Genomic DNA, 18,757 nt, shown 5'->3' with positions numbered 1-18,757 from the left:
TAGACAGATTGAACGCTTTCATGGTAGAGAGAAGATGGATCACCCAGACTCGGCCCCTATGCTAGATTCTCTCCCTGAGAACCTGTGGTCAGTGGGATCAGCAGATGTGGGTTTTTGTCAGCAGGTTGATCCCATAACCTTCGAACTGTCAGATTACACCCCTATTTGGCAGTTGCAGTATCCCCACAAACCTGAAGCTGAGGAAGGTTTGGCAGATACCATTGATGGTCTTATGTATTCAGGGGTGTTGGAACATTCGTGTTCTAGATGGAATACACCCATCTTACCTGTTCCTAAACAAGACACGGGCAAATATCGGATGGCCCATGACTTAAGGCGCATCAATGGTATTGTGCGAACATCCACAGTTTCAGTACCAAACCCATATACTGCCATGACTGCTTTAACCCCTAACCACAAGTGGTTCTCTTGCATAGATTTAGCGAATGCTTTCTTTTGCTTGCCGCTGGCAGAACCATTAAGAGATGTGTTTTCGTTCACGTATAGAGGTAGAAAGTTGCGGTATACTCGACTCCCGCAGGGCTTTATCTTATCCCCAGGGATTTTTAATCAGGTGTTGAAAGAACAGCTGGGGGGGCTAGCTCTGCCAGGTGGGGTAGTTCTGATCCAGTATGTAGATGACATCCTATTAGCAGCACCTGATCATACTTCCTGTTTGGAGGCCACCTGTCTCCTGCTAGTGCAGCTGTTCAAGGCAGGCTTTAAAGTCTCTCGCTCAAAGCTGCAATGCTGCAGGCAGGTGGTCACCTTTTTAGGGTCTCAGCGAAAGGCACAGGGATTTCCCTTGCACATCGAACAGCGATACTACATCATCCAAAACCAAAGACTGTAAAGGAGATGCTTTCGTTTTTGGGTTTGTCAGGTTATAGTAGGCAGTTTATCCCATCGTATGGTGAGTTGACACATCCACTGCGAACTTTGGTGAATGAGCAAGGGATGAGGAATCTGGGAGGTACACTTGATTGGACTGCACAGACTGAGATGAGTTTTATTCTACTTAAGCAAGCTCTTACAACCGCTATAGATTTGGCGATTCCAAATTATAGACACCCTTTCTTTTTGGATGTTTCTGAAAAAGCACACACGATTGTTGGTGTCCTTTTTCAGAAAAAAGGGGGTGGAAGATGTGTGCTCATGTATGTGAGTATCACACTAGACCCGACGGAAGACAGACACCCACCATGTACGAGACATGCAGCGGGAGTAGCAAAGATTTTACAAAAGGTGGCACACATAGTAATGGGACATGGCCTGACGGTATTAACAACACATAGCATTGTAGCATTTGTGAGCTCGACAGCATTTACAATGACTTCGCTAAGGCAGACGAGACTAGAAAAGATCCTGAATGCTCCAAATGTTACATTTACCCATGAAGGCATTAACATGGCAGACAATATGGGAGAGGGAGAACCACACTGTTGTGAGAAGAGGGTAGTGAAGGATATTAAAATAAGACCTGACTTACAGGCTACACCCTTAAGAGAACCAGATGAAACCTTGTTTACAGATGGGTGCTGTTACAGACACCCCACAGATGGATTGAAAGCTGCCTAAGCGGTGGTACGAAAAACTACAGGAGGATTTGAAGAAATCATTACAGGGACAGTGAGAGGAAAGGAGTCAGCACAACTCGCAGAACTACAGGGAATGATAGCAGCATTAGAATGGGCAGAAGGGAAGGAGGTCAATATATATACAGACTCGGCATATGTGGTAGGGACAATACAGGTTGAACTTAGTCAATGGATTAGAAGTGGGTTTTTAACAGCAGCAATGGCCCCAATTAAACACGAGAAGGACGTTAGGAAACTGGTTGAGGCTCTCCTGAAACCAAGGGCATTAGCAGTTCTTAAATGTAAAGGACATGATAGAACAGATATGATGGTGGCTCGGGGAAATCAGGAAGCGGACATGGCCGCTAAAAGGGCAGCAGGATACGGCCCTCAGTTTATTATGATACAGGCAGACAGAACAGCACATGACTTATTACCACCGTGTAGGGTAGAAGTAATAATACAGGAACAAGCAAAGGCATCACCTCAGGAAAGGATGGTATGGGAGGAAAGGGGGGCAACCAAGGATCAAGGATTATGGAGATCGATAGACGGGAGGCCAGTTTTACCATCTGGACTCATGAAACCCCTCCTCGAGGAGGCGCATGGGCTAACACACTGTGGAAAGAAGCAGATGATAAGGTACTTGATACATTGGTGGCACCCCTTCCTGCCGGCGATGGTGGAGAACCATATTAGAGAGTGTGAGGTATGTATAACTTTCAATGTCAAGGCGACTGTAAAGCCACATGAAGGACAGTTCCCGTTACCTAAGTTACCAGGGCAGGAAATTGTACTTGATTATACGGACATGATTGAGAGGGTAAGTGGCTATCGATACCTCTTAGTAGCAGTAGATGTGTTCACAGGGTGGCCGGAGGCAATCTCTGCCAAAAGAGAAGATGCAAGGACGGTAAGTAAATTCCTGATCAACCAGTATATTCCGAGACACGGATTTCCTAGAAAAATTAGGTCCGATAATGGAAGTCATTTTAAGAATAAAGATCTACAGGAGGTAGAAGCAATGTTGGGACTGAAACATGCCTTTGGAATGGTGTACCATCCACAATCCCAAGGGAAAGTGGTGAGGATGAACCAAACAATAAAAGGTAAGATCGGGAAAGTACAGGCACGGACCAAACTAAATTGGGTGGATGCGTTGCCCCTGGCATTAATGTCAATAAGGAGTTCGGTAAGTTCTGTGACAGGATTTACTCCATATGAACTACAAACAGGGCACCAGTTTCCAGGACCAGGAGCCGGAATTCAGACTACGAAGAATGAGGTAAGTTCAATGGGATGCAAACTTTATTATGAAAAACTAACGGCTCTGGTGTCAGATTTTTCACAACAGGTCACAAGTCCCAACAGAGAAGGGGAAACACCGATACCTTCAGTCGCGGAGTGGGTTCTGCTAAAGGTCATCAAAAGAAAGTGGTCGGAGCCCAGGTGGACAGGACCCTACAGAGCGGTGGAGAGAACGTCCCACGCGGTTCGACTACAGGGAAAAAGCAAGACGTGGTATCATTGGAGTCTGAACAGCCACGGACCCACCGACATGGACACTGGAACAGATTCGAACGGAGATGACTGGGACTCTGTGAAGAAACCACGGACTAAGAACACTTAACATCCCTTTTTAAAGAGACTATTGGACTACAGTGACTTTGTATCAGTGGTTGACGGTATAATCCATTTATTGGCATCAAAACAATGAAGGGAGCTGGGATGAATACTATGTGGGGACTATGGGTGATGTTGTTCCTAGCCCTTGAAGCATCTGGAGAAGGAAACAACTGTACAAAGGGTTTGTGGTCAGCCTGGGAGGCCCATAACGAACTGAAACAGTACTTTGCGGATTGGACTGACGTTTCTGAACACTGTGTTGGGGGCCCCCACTGGACTGAAGTGTGTTCATAATGGCCAAGTTTGTGAGGTTAAGTTTAACAAGGGGTCGGAGATGCCGGTCCTTGCAAAAACTCATGAGGTCTTGGTCCCATAAGTTAACTGGTGGTTGGTCTCATTTTCATGAGACCAAAAGGGGGACTGTTGGAATCTAGGGGTTAAAACATTATGAAAGAAATGATTAATTAATAAGTTTATATTTACTGCTTGGTTCAGGTGTTAGGAATTAAAGTACCTTTAAAGAAATTGCTCGAGACAAAAATTGAGAACAAAGAACATTTATTACTACAACAATGCAAAGTTGGGTGCTTCCCCTTACCCTGGGAATACACACACACACTGGGGCTCACCCAACTTTTATACAGTTGATTTCAGTGTAGGAATACCCTCCCCCTTACATTCTTCTGCCTCCTGCTGGAGAGGTTTGGCATTAGGCAATCCTGCCTGCCTACGTGCAATTTCAGTATACTTGGAGAACCAGGGGGGGGTATCCTGTCGGTGTCCCTTCATGTCATTGTCCTTATTCACACCTTCCTGATTCTCGGGGCTACAGTCTCTTGATATGCAGAGTTGACTCATTCTATCTAGGGTTGGCTAATTTCATATGTATAAATCTGTGTATGGTTAGCTAATTAGAAATGTATGACTTGGTACTTCTGTCCAGGGCTAGGAGACCCTTATCTGATCCAGACTACCTCAACTTCCTACATTCTATTGTACCTTACCATTCCTTATCTTAGTCCTATGGTCTTGTCACAAAGACTAGAAGATTCTTATGTTAATCGTGCTGACTCTGCTTTCCTGCATCCTAAGCCCCAAGCTTATCCTGTTTGAACTGGTTACAGCCATTTTACTGATGAACTTTAGTTTCTTCCATGTTCATAATTTTAGATCAATTTTCCCATCTCTCACAATCCTCACTTTTCTTTTAGATCAGTAATACTGATCTTTCACCATGATCAGTGTTACTGATCTTTGGTTACTAGCGTCAGTGTGACTGATCCCCCCCCCCCCCCCCCCTTCCTCACTTTTCTTTTAGATCAGTAATACTGATCTTTCAATTGTAAGGTGTAGTTTTACCCAGCTGGTCAATAACCGAATTGTAACACCTGTGTAAAGTCTTTAGGTAGGGGAGCACCATGAAGGTCAGAGTAGCGAGTCCAGCTGCTTATTGGGGTTGTGAGTATCAGGCTCCAGTTCTCAGTAAAGAGTCTAGTCCATCCCACATCAGTCCGAAGTTGCCACGTCTGAACATGGGCATGGGCAGATTCACGTTGAAACATTGAAGCAGTGTCTTTTAACCACCCGACTTTTGTAAGCATTGTCCTGACGAAGTCTGTGAGAGACGCTGCCTTCAGCAGCGAACAAGTAGCAGTCTCTGAGAAACGCTGCCTTCAGCAGCGAACGAGTAGTCAGGCGGTTCCGTTGAATTGTGGCTAGTATCTGATGTCCTCTTCAGCCCCGAACCCTAGGGCCACCGATCTCCGAAGGCTGTTTGGAGCCTGATATTAAAGTGTCAAGCAGCTCACGTTGTTGGAAACTGGTGCTCCCCTTCACGGGGTGATGAAAAGAGACCAAGCTGGGGGGGGGATTGTTTCTTGTGATTTAACTGTGTGTTGCAGCTTGTCTGCTAACATTAGCATATGTATTAACTCTCTCTCTCTCTGTTACATGTACAATCCTGACTACCATTCTGTCTGTCTTTGTCCCACCATGTCCTTTGTGCTATCGCTTCAAAACTCCTGTCTTTAATACCTGTGTAGGCTAAGATACAAATTAGATGTACTCCACTAAAGCTGTTCAGTTCCCCTGGTCCGTATTGGAATCCCTTGTTAACCCATATCCCACTATGACTATACATTAAATCTATGCCCTGTCTACATTCTAAAGGAGCACAATTGTAACCTCTGCTGCCCCTATTCCAGGGGGACTTAAAACATTAACGAACAATATTCCAAAAAATGAGTAAAACAACAATGAAAGTAAAACCCATTGAAAGCAGCAATAAAATATAACAATAACTGAATAAACAACAATAAATGTAAAGCTCATTGAAAACAGCAATAAAATACAACAATAACTGAATAAACCACAAAAAATGTAAAGCTCATTGAAAACAGCAATAAAATACAACAATAACTGAATAAACCACAATAAATGTAAAGCTCATTGAAAACAGCAATAAAATACAACAATAACTGAATAAACCACAATAAATGTAAAGCTCATTGAAAACAGCAATAAAATACAACAATAACTGAATAAACCATTAAAGAAACGAAAAAAAATGTTAAATTACGGCACTTTGTAACAATCTGACTTTCCTTTGTGTTAGTGTAAAAATTGTAAAATGAAACACAAACCATATTTGCATGGGTTTTGAATATGTTAGACCTTATTAAAATTCAGTTGGAGCTGCTTGTCTGTATGGGGCACAACCCTCCAATTTGTTAGAGTGAGTACATAACAGACATTGCAGCACAAGAGCCCCTGCAAAAGAACTTGAAACATATTCAACCTTTAGTTCTGCCTTAAGTAAAATGCCTTGTGCCACAGCTCACAGGAGCTGGCCTTATTTAAAACAGTCTGTAAAACAGGCACCAAAAAAAAGTTAAAGATGTTCTTATGAAGATTGCACACACAATAATTTAAGTACAGGCTAGTTTCTATTATATTCCACTTAAAAGTTCTGCTGCATGAATCCTGGAGCTTGTGGAGTCATTATTGAATCAAGAAATATTGGTGCCATGCCAATCTCATTCTAACATGCCAGTTTCTCCAGTCCTTAAGTCAAGATGTACTGAATAGCATCCGGTACAAGATCTGTGAGTTCTTAATGATATTATTATTCTTATGCACCCAATTGTTCTGAACTATGCCACCAATTTAAATCATATTCCACCTATTGCAGTACTCAGACCAGTTCGCAGGTTTATTTCTCCATTAAGCTGAATCCAGTTGCGCAGGATTTACCTCCGTGATTATTTACAATGTAACTTCCGCACTACCGGATTTAAATATAAACCTGATGAATGGGGGAAAGTTATCATGAATTAAATAACAGCGGCAATACAGAGAAATTGTGCTGAGGCATTAATTTCACTCCAGAGGAAAATGCACCAGAGAAATGAATGATTAAACTTATAGGAATCCCCATAGGAATCCCCAGAGGTATCTTTATTCTCCAGAGGTGGGTGATCTTTAAACTCACGGACCTTGACTGCTGAATGTGTAGAAGAAATGTATTAAATGTGTTGATAGGGCTCCATACCTCTAACTGCAAGACAAGAGCCTGAAGCCTCAATTTCAAGTGCCACAGTGCACTTAAAGGGACATGCACACTCCCCCTTCAACTGGCTGATCCAGCCACTTTACACATCAGATCCTTTCTTTATCTCACATACACTTAAAGTTAAGATGTATAGAACTCACCCTATTTGCGCAAACATTTCTCCCTGCAAATGTTATAACATCACTCAACTCTCAGGTACTCCCTGTGCAAAATCACATTTAAATACAATTTATTTCATAAATTGGAATTAACTGGTAGTTAAATTCGCTCATTCTACAGTATTGAAAAATGATCATTTATGACATTTAATTTTTAGCATGAATTTTAATCAATATTGGTCAGTGACTGAAGTGGGAAGTCGTGATTTATGAAATTATCTCTGGTCTCTACTCTCCCACTCCCTGCACTTCTCCCAACATTCAGGAGCTGGCACACAGTCCCTGCCTTTTTTTCATGTTACTCATCTACTATTCCTTTAACTGCTTGCATCAAAATGTTAGCCTTTGCTTTCTGCTTATCCTCAGATGTCTGGACAAATGCTTTTTGTGTGATCTGTAGAAGCTGGGTTATTCCCTGCTCATGCCAATTTTCTGTCTTTTGTAATTTTCTCTTAATGTCTGGGGCTGAGTTGGTAACAAAACCTGTTAGTACCAATTGTTCCCCTGCTGGGGATTCTATGTCGAGACCCCCATATTGTATATATATATGGTCCCAAAAATTGGTCTAACTGTTCAGCACATCCCTGGGGATCTTCTATCAGGGAGGTCAGTTCTTTCTTAAAGTTACACACTTCAGTACTGGTCAGGGGCACATTTACGAAACCGAGACCCTCTCCCATGGGAACTTCCCGCAGTGGTCTCATCCAATTGGTTTCTGGCTTATTAGGTCTGGGTTCCTGCTCCCTGGGAAATGAATCAAAGGGTTCTGCCCTTTCTTCCTGAAGAGTCTCACGCTGTTCTGAATTAAAGTTACCTCTCTCTCCTGCCAACAGAGGTGGTAATCGAGTGCTTTATGAGCAAGTTATCATACCACTCCTGCTCTCTTCTCTCTTCTCTAGTGGTGGGGGAGGTGGGGAAGGTGCAGAAGGGTAGGTCATAGGAGGGGAAGGAAAGATAGGAGCTGGCATAGGAGGAACATAGGGTGGAGGGAGGGAATGTAACACATCCCAACCCTGTGATTCAGGGACAAGAGGTTCCTCCTCTCTCTTATCCCTGGATTCTTTCTCATTCAAAACCAGCTGTTCAATGGATCCCTTGAGCCAGCAGGCTGCATATTCCCTGCTCTCAACATTGTCTTTCTGGTTTTGATAGAGCCATAGGTTCAAAGCTTTACACATCCATTCATCCTCGGATCCGAATTTTGGCCAGTACACGGAGCTCCCTTTAACCGGGTATTTAACCCATTCATTACAACAATACCTGACCATCGTCAGTTTGTCTTTACCGCGGGTCTTTCCTGTGCCCCACTCAGATAACATCAACCCAAGCGGGCTGTACGTAGCTATCTGGTGGTCACGTCCTGTGTCAGGACTCTCATCTCTACTGCCCGCTATTCCCATGCTTAGGAACAAGTAAAATACTCTTACCGAGTTCTGGCAGTACTGCTCTAGCGCGCGTCCTTCCGCCGTTTGTTCTCAATGCCTCTTCTCGGATATCACTCGCTTCTTCCACTGACCAGCCACCCGTCGCCCGTGAGTCCAGCTGAATCAGCCGGGGTGCACCTACTCTCGTCGTCGGGGTACTCTGTCAGTGGAGGGAGTGTGATCCCGGACGATCCCCCATTTGTTAGGAATTAAAGTACCTTTAAAGAAATTGCTCGAGACAAAAATTGAGAACAAAGAACATTTATTACTACAACAATGCAAAGTTGGGTGCTTCCCCTTACCCTGGGAATACACACACACACTGGGGCTCACCCAACTTTTATACAGTTGATTTCAGTGTAGGAATACCCTCCCCCTTACATTCTTCTGCCTCCTGCTGGAGAGGTTTGGCATTAGGCAATCCTGCCTGCCTACGTGCAATTTCAGTATACTTGGAGAACCAGGGGGGGGTATCCTGTCGGTGTCCCTTCATGTCATTGTCCTTATTCACACCTTCCTGATTCTCGGGGCTACAGTCTCTTGATATGCAGAGTTGACTCATTCTATCTAGGGTTGGCTAATTTCATATGTATAAATCTGTGTATGGTTAGCTAATTAGAAATGTATGACTTGGTACTTCTGTCCAGGGCTAGGAGACCCTTATCTGATCCAGACTACCTCAACTTCCTACATTCTATTGTACCTTACCATTCCTTATCTTAGTCCTATGGTCTTGTCACAAAGACTAGAAGATTCTTATGTTAATCGTGCTGACTCTGCTTTCCTGCATCCTGATCCCCAAGTTCATCCTGTTTGTACTGGTTACAGCCATTAACTGATGTATGAATTTTAGTTTCCTTCATATTCATAATTTTAGATCAGTTTTCCCATCTCTCACACAGGGATAAAGAGGAATGTGATTAAGTGGCAATCACAGCATGGAGCAAAGTTGGCTGAGCAAAATGGTCTGCTCCCAAATACAGGGAGAGGAAATGCATAAAACGATTTAGGAGGAATGCTCAAACTAAAGGAGGTGGTGAGTAGCACAGGAGACACAGGCCAGATCAGAACAAAGAATGGCCTGCAAGAAACAAAGGGAATGGAAAACCAGTCTAGGAGGAAGATTAAGGCAGGAGGAGGTGTTAAAGAGAACAGCAGAAATTGGCCAGACAAGAACAGAATGGTGATTAGAAATATCTGGGGATGAATTAATTTCTGATCAACACAACAGCTTAGTCTGGCCTGGAGGATTAAGATGGGAGTGCTACACCCCAGATATCTGCAAAACAGGAGATGACTGGTGATAACCCTTATGCAAAAAGATCTAGCAAAGGAAGACAACTTTTGTTCTGTATGATAATGAAATCTAGCAAAGGAAGCCAACTTTTGTTCTGTATGATAAGGTTGATCTATATAAACTGAGCCAACTGGACAATAGGGGTCAGTCTTGGGGAGTAGCTCACTGTGCAGGTGACCTATGAACTAATGAGTGACCCAGAGCTCTGTTAAGTTTTATTCTTGTGCTGTGTAATAAATTGACTGTTGAACCGAATACCTTCTCCTATCACTTCATTCAAAGAACACGCTGGACTCAGACTACACATAGACTAAATTAAGAGTAAGGTAAAGCCAGAGTCCGACAGGAGACACCTTCGAGCTGGACATCGGTGGTAAACCAGAGGGTCTTCACTACAGATAGACTCAAGCCTGTCCACACAGACCCAGCAGAACCCTTGGAGACACCAACACCTCGATGCAGAGACAGACCACAAAAGACTTTGGGGACTATACCTACAGACACTATACCGGTTCTGGGGGGGGGGGGGGGGGGTCATGTGGCGGCCTGCAATTGCGGAGGTCGGGCTGGCACATTGTCCGGCAGCAAACGTGGACAGAGATCGCTAAAGCGGATCTCAGGACAATGAACCGGTGGGGGTAGAAGCTGGGGCAGCAGCAGACCAACAGCCCTAAAATGGCATTGGTCAAGCTGCCCAGCTAACTCAGCAGAAACAGGTTAGGGAAGAAAGGCCATTCATATGCATGGACGTTCCCACCTGCTATTGTTATTCATACGGCTGACTCAGTCAATCAGCAAAAACGGCGGGAACTTGAACAGTATAAAAGCAGCCTTTCCAGCCCTAATAAAAAAGTGAGCTTAACCTTCGGCTACAAAACCACATTTGACTGATATTAGTACATTGGAGAAGGGGATAGAGATTTTGGAAAAGGATTTACAATGAAATTCTATGGAGGTTAAGAAAGCACGCTTAGTTAATTTGAAATTACGGTATAACTCGTAATTATTTGAGAAATTATTACAGAGAACTAAACCTGAATCCACCCTATTTCCCTCTAAAATTTGGAAGAATTTAATCAATTAAGGAATAATAAATAAGCCGGGGAATGTTCCGATCACAAGAAAGCAGTTCAATAAATAAATATTAAGAATAGATGAAGAGCAACGACCATTGTTGCACAGTCATAATCTTAACTTCTAACTGAAATGAGAACAGAATGAAGTTTTCTTTGATATGTGAGATCAAAGCTGCCTATTGGTTTTCTTCTGAACATTACAACCTCTCTGACATTCCCACTAATTTTAGATAAGTAGCTGTGCAATTTTCGAATCTAAGTTTAGCAAATCACAATTTCTGATCGCAGAAACAGTCGCTGACATCATGTCTCTGCCTACATCATTGGCCTTTTCCTATGTCACAAAGCTTTTGATTGATGACCCAAACCAATTGCCAATCTTGACCTTGCAAATGCTTGTGCTGAGTAACGAGAAACTGGAGGAGGACGAGAAGGTGGAAGATATGGATTCACCAACAAAACATAGATATTTCTCAGATGCAAATTATGGTTGGTGTGTGAAAATTTTAGCAGTTATTGGTAGGCCTATTTTTGTGAACCATTTGAGAGTTGAAGTGTTTTGCACCATGGAAACAAGCCAATTGATCCATGCCAGCTATTTTATTTCTATCTGAGTATCCCATTTGCCTGCAATTAGCCCATATCACTCTAACATTTCCATTTCCTATCCATGGATCTGTTTGATTGTCTTTAAACATCCTAATTGTACTCTTATCAACAGCTTCTCCTATCAGCTTGTTCCACATTACCATCTCCCCTCTGTAAAAGGTCTCTTTCAAACTTGAGGGCATGGACTAAGGTGAGAGAGGAAAGATTTAAAAGAGACCTGAGTAGATTTTTCACTCAGAGGGAGGTGATGTGTGGAACAAGCTGCCAGAGGAAATGGTAGAGACAGGGACAAAAGAGATTTCAATAGGTGCAAGGATAGGAAATGTTTGGAGAGAGAGACAGAGAGAGAGTCTAAAGGCAGGCAATGTACAAGTTAGGCCAAAGGGCCTGTTTTCATACTGTAAAATTTTATAATTCTAAATTTTCTTCCTCTGATTTTAAATCTGTGGCCTCTAGTTTTAGACTCTGCTTCAATGGGAAAAAGACAATGACTTTATCTTAACCAAGTCCCTCATTCCTATATTGTGTTCCCCTCAGCCTCCTACGTTGCAGAGAAACCGTCCCCAGCCCCCTGCAGCCTCTTCATATAAGTCAAGTCCTACAGTCCCAGTAATATGCAAAGGACAACTCTTGTGTGTTTCAAGGACATAATGAAAAGAATAAATAATCGATGCTGGGTCCATTGTTATTTGTCATTGATATCAATGATCTGGATGATAATATGTTAAATTGGATCAGCAAGTTTGCTGATGGAAGGCATAATATACAATGGGGAAGGCTTTCAAAGCTTGCAGTGCGATCTGGTGTAGGTGGAAGGAGGTACTGTAGCATTCGGGCGTGTGAGAAACAGAAGTACCTTCACAGAAATTGCTTGAGACAAAAATTGAGAACAAAGAACATTTATTATACAACAATGCAAAGTTGGGTGCTTCCCCCTTACCCTGGGAATACACACATACACTGGGGCTCACCCAACTTTTATACAGTTCATTTCAGTACAGAGGTACCCTCCCCCTTACATTCTTCTGCCTCCTGGATAAGTTTGGCATTAGGCAATCCTGTCTGCCTACGTGCTGTTTCTGTGAACTTGGAGGACCAGGGGGTATCCTGTCTGTGTCCCATCATGTCATTGTCCTTATTCACACCTTCCCGACTCTCAGGGCTTACTAACTTCTTATATGCAGAACTTGCTAATTCTGTCTAAGGTCAGAAGACCCTCATCTTATTCAGACTAACTTTACCTTCCTACATTCTATTATCTATCCTTATCCTATTCATACTGGCTTTATTCATTACACATATATCCAGACTAGTTTTCTTCATCTTTCATATTTTCATATTAGTTTTACTCATCTCTCAAAGGCGCACACATCCAGATTGTACAACGGTGTCCCCCCCCCCCCCCCACCCCACAAGTCATCAGGTTTTCCTAGAATGTGTGTACTAGTACATCATGGATTTTTTTATTGTATTATGACTGAATATTTAACTCCTATTTTATGTAAATCTGCTATCTTGTCTTTACTGTGCTTTGCATTAGCAGTTATGGTATAAACGACAAATAAAAGCGACTTGACTTAATTTGATTTGAAAAGTGGGCTGCAAAATGGTACATGGTATTTAATGAACTTTGGGAGGACTAACCAAGGTCAGGCAAGCATGGTAAACAGTAGGGCACGAGGAATGCAGTATATTTCAGATTTATTGTCATGACCAAATACAACCCTGAGATTCTTTTTGCTGAGGTCGAGGCAGAATTAACATCTATTGGTAGTGCAAAAAAACTGTACACATATACATGGAAACAAATAAAGAGCTGTAAACAGATAAAGGATATGAACAAACTGACTGTGCAATACAGAGAGAATAAAAAAATAAAGTGCGCAAGTAAGAGTACTTAAAAAAAGTCCCTGATTGAATTTGTTGTTGAGAGTGTTGATGGTGGATGGCTAGAAACTGTTCCTGAACCTGGTGGTGCAAATCCTGTGGCACCTATACCTCTTTCCTGATGGCTGCCGTAAGAGCAGTGTGTGTGCTGGGTGGTGTGGATCCTTGATGGTTGCAGTGCTCCCAGTAGATGTTCTTGATGGAAGGGAGGATTTTGTCTGTGTTGTCCTGGGCTGTGTCCGTTATCTTTTGCAGGGCTTTACACTCAGGGGTATTGGTGTCCCCATATCAGACCATGATGTAATAGGTCAGCATACTTTCCACCACACATTTGTAGAAATTTGCCAAGGTTTCTGGTATCAAATAAACCTCCACAAACCCCTGAGGAAGTAGAGGCACTGACGTGCTTTCTTCACAATGCTATTAGTATGTTGGGTCCAGGAAAGATCCTCCAAGATAGTGACTACCAAGAACTTAAATTTGCTCACTCTCTCCACCTCTGACTCCCAAAGATCACTGGATTAGTGTACCTCTGGCTTTCCCTTTCTGAAGTCAACAATCAGGTCCTTAGCTTTGGAGGCATTGAGTGCAAGGTTGTTGTTGCTACACCATTTTGCTAAGTTTTCAATCTCCATCCTATATGCTGACACATCCCCTTCCTTTATACAGCTCACTACTGTGATAACATCGGCACATTTCTAGATGGTGTTATTGTTGTACCAAGCCACACAGTCATAGGTGTAAAGTGAGTGAAGCAGGCGGCTAAGAACGCAGCCCTGAGGTGCTCTAGTACTTATGGAGAACTGAGGGATTTGGGAAAACAGATCCACAATTTCCCTGACAGTGGTGTCACAGGTAGATAGGATCAGAAAAAGAGCCTTAACAAATCAGTGTATTCAATACAGGATTTGGAATGTTATGGTGATTTTGTAAAAGATTGGTGAGGCCATGTTTGGAGTATTGTGCAGAGTTTTGTCGCATAACTACAGGAAAGATATCAATAAGATTGAAAGAGTGCAGAGAAGATTTACTAGGATGTTGCTGGAACTTCAGAAACTCAGTTCCAGGGAAAGGTTAGGACTTTATTCCCTGGAGTGCAAAAGAATGAGGGGAGATTTGATAGAAGTATTTAAAATTCTGAAGAGTATAAATAGAATAAATGCAAACAGGCATTTCCACTGAGGTTAAGACAGACAAAATCTAGAGGACATGAGTTAAGGATGAAAGAGGATTTTGGGGGAACTTCAAGCAGAGATTGGAAAGAGTGTGGAACAAGCTGACAGTTGAAATGAATGTGGGCTCGATTTTGACATTTAAGATTGTCATTTTGGTAAGTACATGGGTTGGAGAAGTATTGGAGGTTATGGTCTGTGTTCAGGTCAGTAGGACTTGGCAGAATAATGGTTCCATAAGGGCAAATATGTCTATTGTGTATTTGGGCTTTCAGAAAGCTTTCCATAGAGTTCTACACTAAATTAGAGGGTAGTATTTTAGGGTAATATGAATTTAGGCATACATACAGCACAGTATGATTTCATGGCTCCCAATTTACATCCAATTAACCTACAAACTCCGGTACATTTCAAACCGTGGGAGGAAATCAGAGCACCTGGGGAAAACCCACGCAGACAATGGGAGAATGTACAAATTCCCTACAGACAGTGTGGGATTCAAACCCTACTCCCGATTGTAGGCGTTGTAAAGGCATTGTGCTAAATTGCTATGCCAACCGTGGATTGAAGATTGGGTAATGGACAGAATCGGAATCAGGTTTTTGTCATGAACGTGTCAAAATTTGTGTTCTGAGGCAGCAATATTACGCAGAACAAGGGGTAAAATTACAGTTCTGCAAGTACAAAACTTTAAAAAAATTAATGGGAAAAGGGAAAATTTGAAGTAGTTCTATAGGTTCATTGTCTGTTCAGGCATCGGATAGTGGATGATGATACTGTTGTTTTCAATGTTGAGTTTGTGTCATCAAGCTCCTGTACCTCCTTGATGGTAGCAATGTGAAGAGGGCATAGTCTGGGTGATGAGGGTCCTTGATGATAGAAGCTGCTTTCTTGAGTCACCATCCCTTGCTGTCCTTAATGGAGTGAAGACTAGTGCCCATGATGGTGCTGGCTGAGTTTACAACCCCCTGTAGCCTGTTCCTGTTCTGTTTATTGGCACCACCATACCAGACAATGATGCAACCGGTCAGAATGCTTTCTACATTACACCTGTAGAAATTTACAAAAGTCTTTGCAAGAAAGTCGAGTAGGAATATTTTTGCTTTTGAGACTGTGATTATTGGGGTTCTGTGGAGAAAGGTGCTGTTCACAATCTACATTACTGATATGGATGAGAATATAAAGAGTAAGATGTTTAAATTTGTTGACCTATAGAGAGCCTTTAGGTGAATGGAGACAAATAAGAGAATAGTCAATGCCATGGTGGAAGGTATACAATATGAGGAAGAATAATTTTTTAATGGTGACAGATTGGAAGGTCTTGATGTTCAGAGGTACCTGGATGGCCTTGTACATGAACCATTGAGTTAACATTCAGAATCAGCCAGCAACATTCTGATGTTTATTATATAATGTTTAGATGTCATTGGAGTGAGCACCCAATAAAGCACAGGGTTCTACACCTACCCCTTCCACATTCATCCAGCTGATCTACAGTCTCTGGAGAATAAAATTGGGGATCCGTACTACTCGAAGGACAGAAGGAAATGCTGTCTCCTTTGCTTCACAGAGACATGGCTCAGCTCCAAAAGCTGAATGTTTCACTCTGCATAGTCCTGATGGCATCCTTGGGTAAAAGAAGATACAGTGGCATCTGCTTCATGGTGCATAGATGTGGTGATCCCGTCCGAGGGATGCCCCCCTCATCGGGAGCATCGGGTATTGAAATGCGAACCCTTCTAGTTCCCGAGAGAACTCGTCTCCATTGTTCTGATTCCTTACTGTATCTTGTTACCACTTCATCGGTTGTGTCTGAATAGGCCAATTATTAATTTTAAAGTTTATAAGGGTAACAAATGCAAAATATTTAAAACAAGGAACAAGAAAAATGCTTTTCTTTTGAATGCTGACTGAAATGCCAATTCGCTAATTGTATTTTTTTACTCTTTATTTCTTTCCTGTTCACGTATCTTTCCAAATGCTGTTACTCAATCTGTTTCCACCATTTCCTCTGCTAGCATTTTCCATATACTCTTCATACATGGTGTGAAAAAGTTGCCCCTCAGATCTCCTTTAAATATTTGTCTTCTTAGCTTAAATGTTTGCTCATTAGTTTTGGAGTTCCCTGACCTTTGAGAAAGGACTGTGATTTCTGAGTTCATTATTCCTCAATTTTAATAAACTCTCAGCCTCATATCCTTTTTTCAGTGCAGTGACCTGAAAAGTATGCAATATTTCAAGTGTGGTTTAAACTACCCATTCTCCACCTTTTCGGCTATGCCCACCCTCCCCCCACTGACTCTGCTTAGTTTATGGTCCTCCTTCCCTATGAAGTAGCCAAGTTTTGTTTTTTTCCATTCTTCTCTCCAACTTACCAATGTATTCATGGATATCTTAAACGTCTCACTCCAGCAGGGCATGGTACCCACCTGTTTCAAACAGGCATCACTTGACCAGTGCCCAAGAAGAGTGTGGTAACCTGCCTAAATGACTATCAACCAGTGGCACTGACATCAACAGTGATGAAATGTTTTGAAAGATGGATGTTGAAGCCTATTCATTCCCGTCTGAGCGACGACATGGATCTGTTCCAATTTGCCTATCATAGCAACAGCTCTATGGCGGATGCCATCTCACTGGCTCTACACAAAGCCCTGGAACACCTGGACAGCAAAGATGTATACATCACGATGGTCTTCATCGACTACAGTTTGACATTTAACATCCCCTCAAAATTGATCAGCAAACTCCAAGACCTGGGACTCAACACCCCATTGTCCAACAAGATGCATCTTTGAAGTCTTGTGGTAGTTCTGCAGCTCCCCACAACTTTGTGAACAGCTGGTGCAGGCATGATGTCAATGTGTTACCACCATACTGGTAGATCTCGGATCCAATACTGTGATCCCCTGGTCCTTTATTGGGTTTTAGCTGTTTGATGATCTCATGAAGAGTAGGGGGAGCATCTAGCTTGAACAGTATGGGTCAAGGGTGCACTCTACACAGTGCTTCATCAGTGATGATTCCTAGTCTATTCAACAGCTTGTAGAAGTTTTCTTGCCATCTTCTCAGTTAAGATGGTGTACTGTTTTTTCTTACATTTTGCACATCTCCTTTCTAAAGACGGGGAATGGTTTGACATCAATCATTTATTCACATGGACAAGTCATAATTACGATATCCTTCCTGCATGCAAATTTAACAGTAGTCTGGAAGAGTACATTGACATCCATTCTCTGATATCTCGTCTTTAATTATCATATGTAAATGGAAAGTTTTACAATAATACTAAGGCATCAGGTTAACAATGGAGAACAAAACTTCTGGACAGAAACAACATTAACTCAGGTCTGGGCTGGTGGTGTTAGAGTCACTGGGTACATTCGACAGCCTTTGACTATTCAAATTGATGTCTGAAAGGTTGTGAAACCTGGACAGCTGTGTTTGCACGGGAAGCTTTTTATGAATGAATTTGCCCATTGACAGTTTGACTGAATGGAACAAGCCATTTATAAGCTATTAGAGCAACTGTGAGACTACTTGAATGTTTCTTTGCCCAGGAACCCCAAAAATGGCTGAAGTAGGTAATTCAGATAGCTTTGCATAAGCAGATGACAGGAGCTAATTGGCTTGTCCAGAATGTGGTCTGGCAACCCTGGGTGTTATGTCCTCGATTGTACCATTGGAGGTCTTAAAAACTTGTAAGTTGAGAAGCACAAATCTTTACTCACATCAGGTACTGGTCATGTATTCATACACTCGCATTAAGCATGCTCACCACTCAAGTGTGATGCGGCTCTTACAGTCTTGCAAGTGTTCATGCTCCAGCATAAAATAGTCCCAAGTTTCCTCTGTATATAACACTGGGTCTCTCTCTCTCTCTCTCTCTCTCTCTCTCTCTCTCTCTCTCTCTCTTACCCTTGGCAGAGCTAGTGACTGGTGTTTTGATACAAATAAATCTATAATGTTTTTCTCCTAACAATAATGTCTGGACATCATAAAAATGCAAACTTTAACAGTACCTTGCTTTGATTGACCATACACAACCTTGATTGCTTCATAGAACTGGCCTGTTCTGTGCTGTATGGTTATAGAAGCTTCTTGACTTATTACAGTGAGCGAAGACTTGTAATTCCTTGGCCTTGTTTGCCCACCACTGGTCTTTCATAGCTCTGAGCTGCCTCTGCAAAGTTGATTTTGCACTCAACAGGGCACGTTTTCTGGCACTTGAGTTTAGGTGTTGAAGAAGGTCATTCTTCTGAGTGCTCCTGGTTCTATGTAACCCAGTACTACTTGTTGCATGGTCGGATGGTTGGCGACGAAACCTGCTCCCCCACTAGGCTTGCCTGGTGTGGAGGGT

General features: G+C 42.5%; 1 protein-coding gene across 27 annotated transcripts in view; it reads left to right on the top strand.

Annotated features, from left to right (window-relative positions):
* Window positions 1–11,107: 11,107 nt before the first annotated feature.
* LOC138751971 (uncharacterized) overlaps window positions 11,108–18,757 on the top strand; it is a 157,835-nt gene continuing 150,185 nt past the window's right edge. For 23 of the 27 annotated variants that reach the window (XM_069915053.1, XM_069915055.1, XM_069915070.1 and 20 more), the window contains exon 1: window positions 11,108–11,248. In XM_069915053.1, the coding sequence (XP_069771154.1) occupies window positions 11,122–11,248 (127 nt within the window). In that variant the 5' untranslated portion in view covers window positions 11,108–11,121. The remainder of the gene's footprint in view (window positions 11,249–18,757) is intronic. The other 4 variants (XM_069915071.1, XM_069915060.1, XM_069915074.1 and 1 more) reach the window with 3 other exon arrangements.

The sequence above is a fragment of the Narcine bancroftii genome, chromosome 1 (genome assembly GCF_036971445.1).
Source record: "Narcine bancroftii isolate sNarBan1 chromosome 1, sNarBan1.hap1, whole genome shotgun sequence".
Taxonomy (NCBI): Eukaryota; Metazoa; Chordata; class Chondrichthyes; order Torpediniformes; family Narcinidae; genus Narcine; species Narcine bancroftii.
This window is presented reverse-complemented; position numbering and strand designations above follow the sequence as displayed.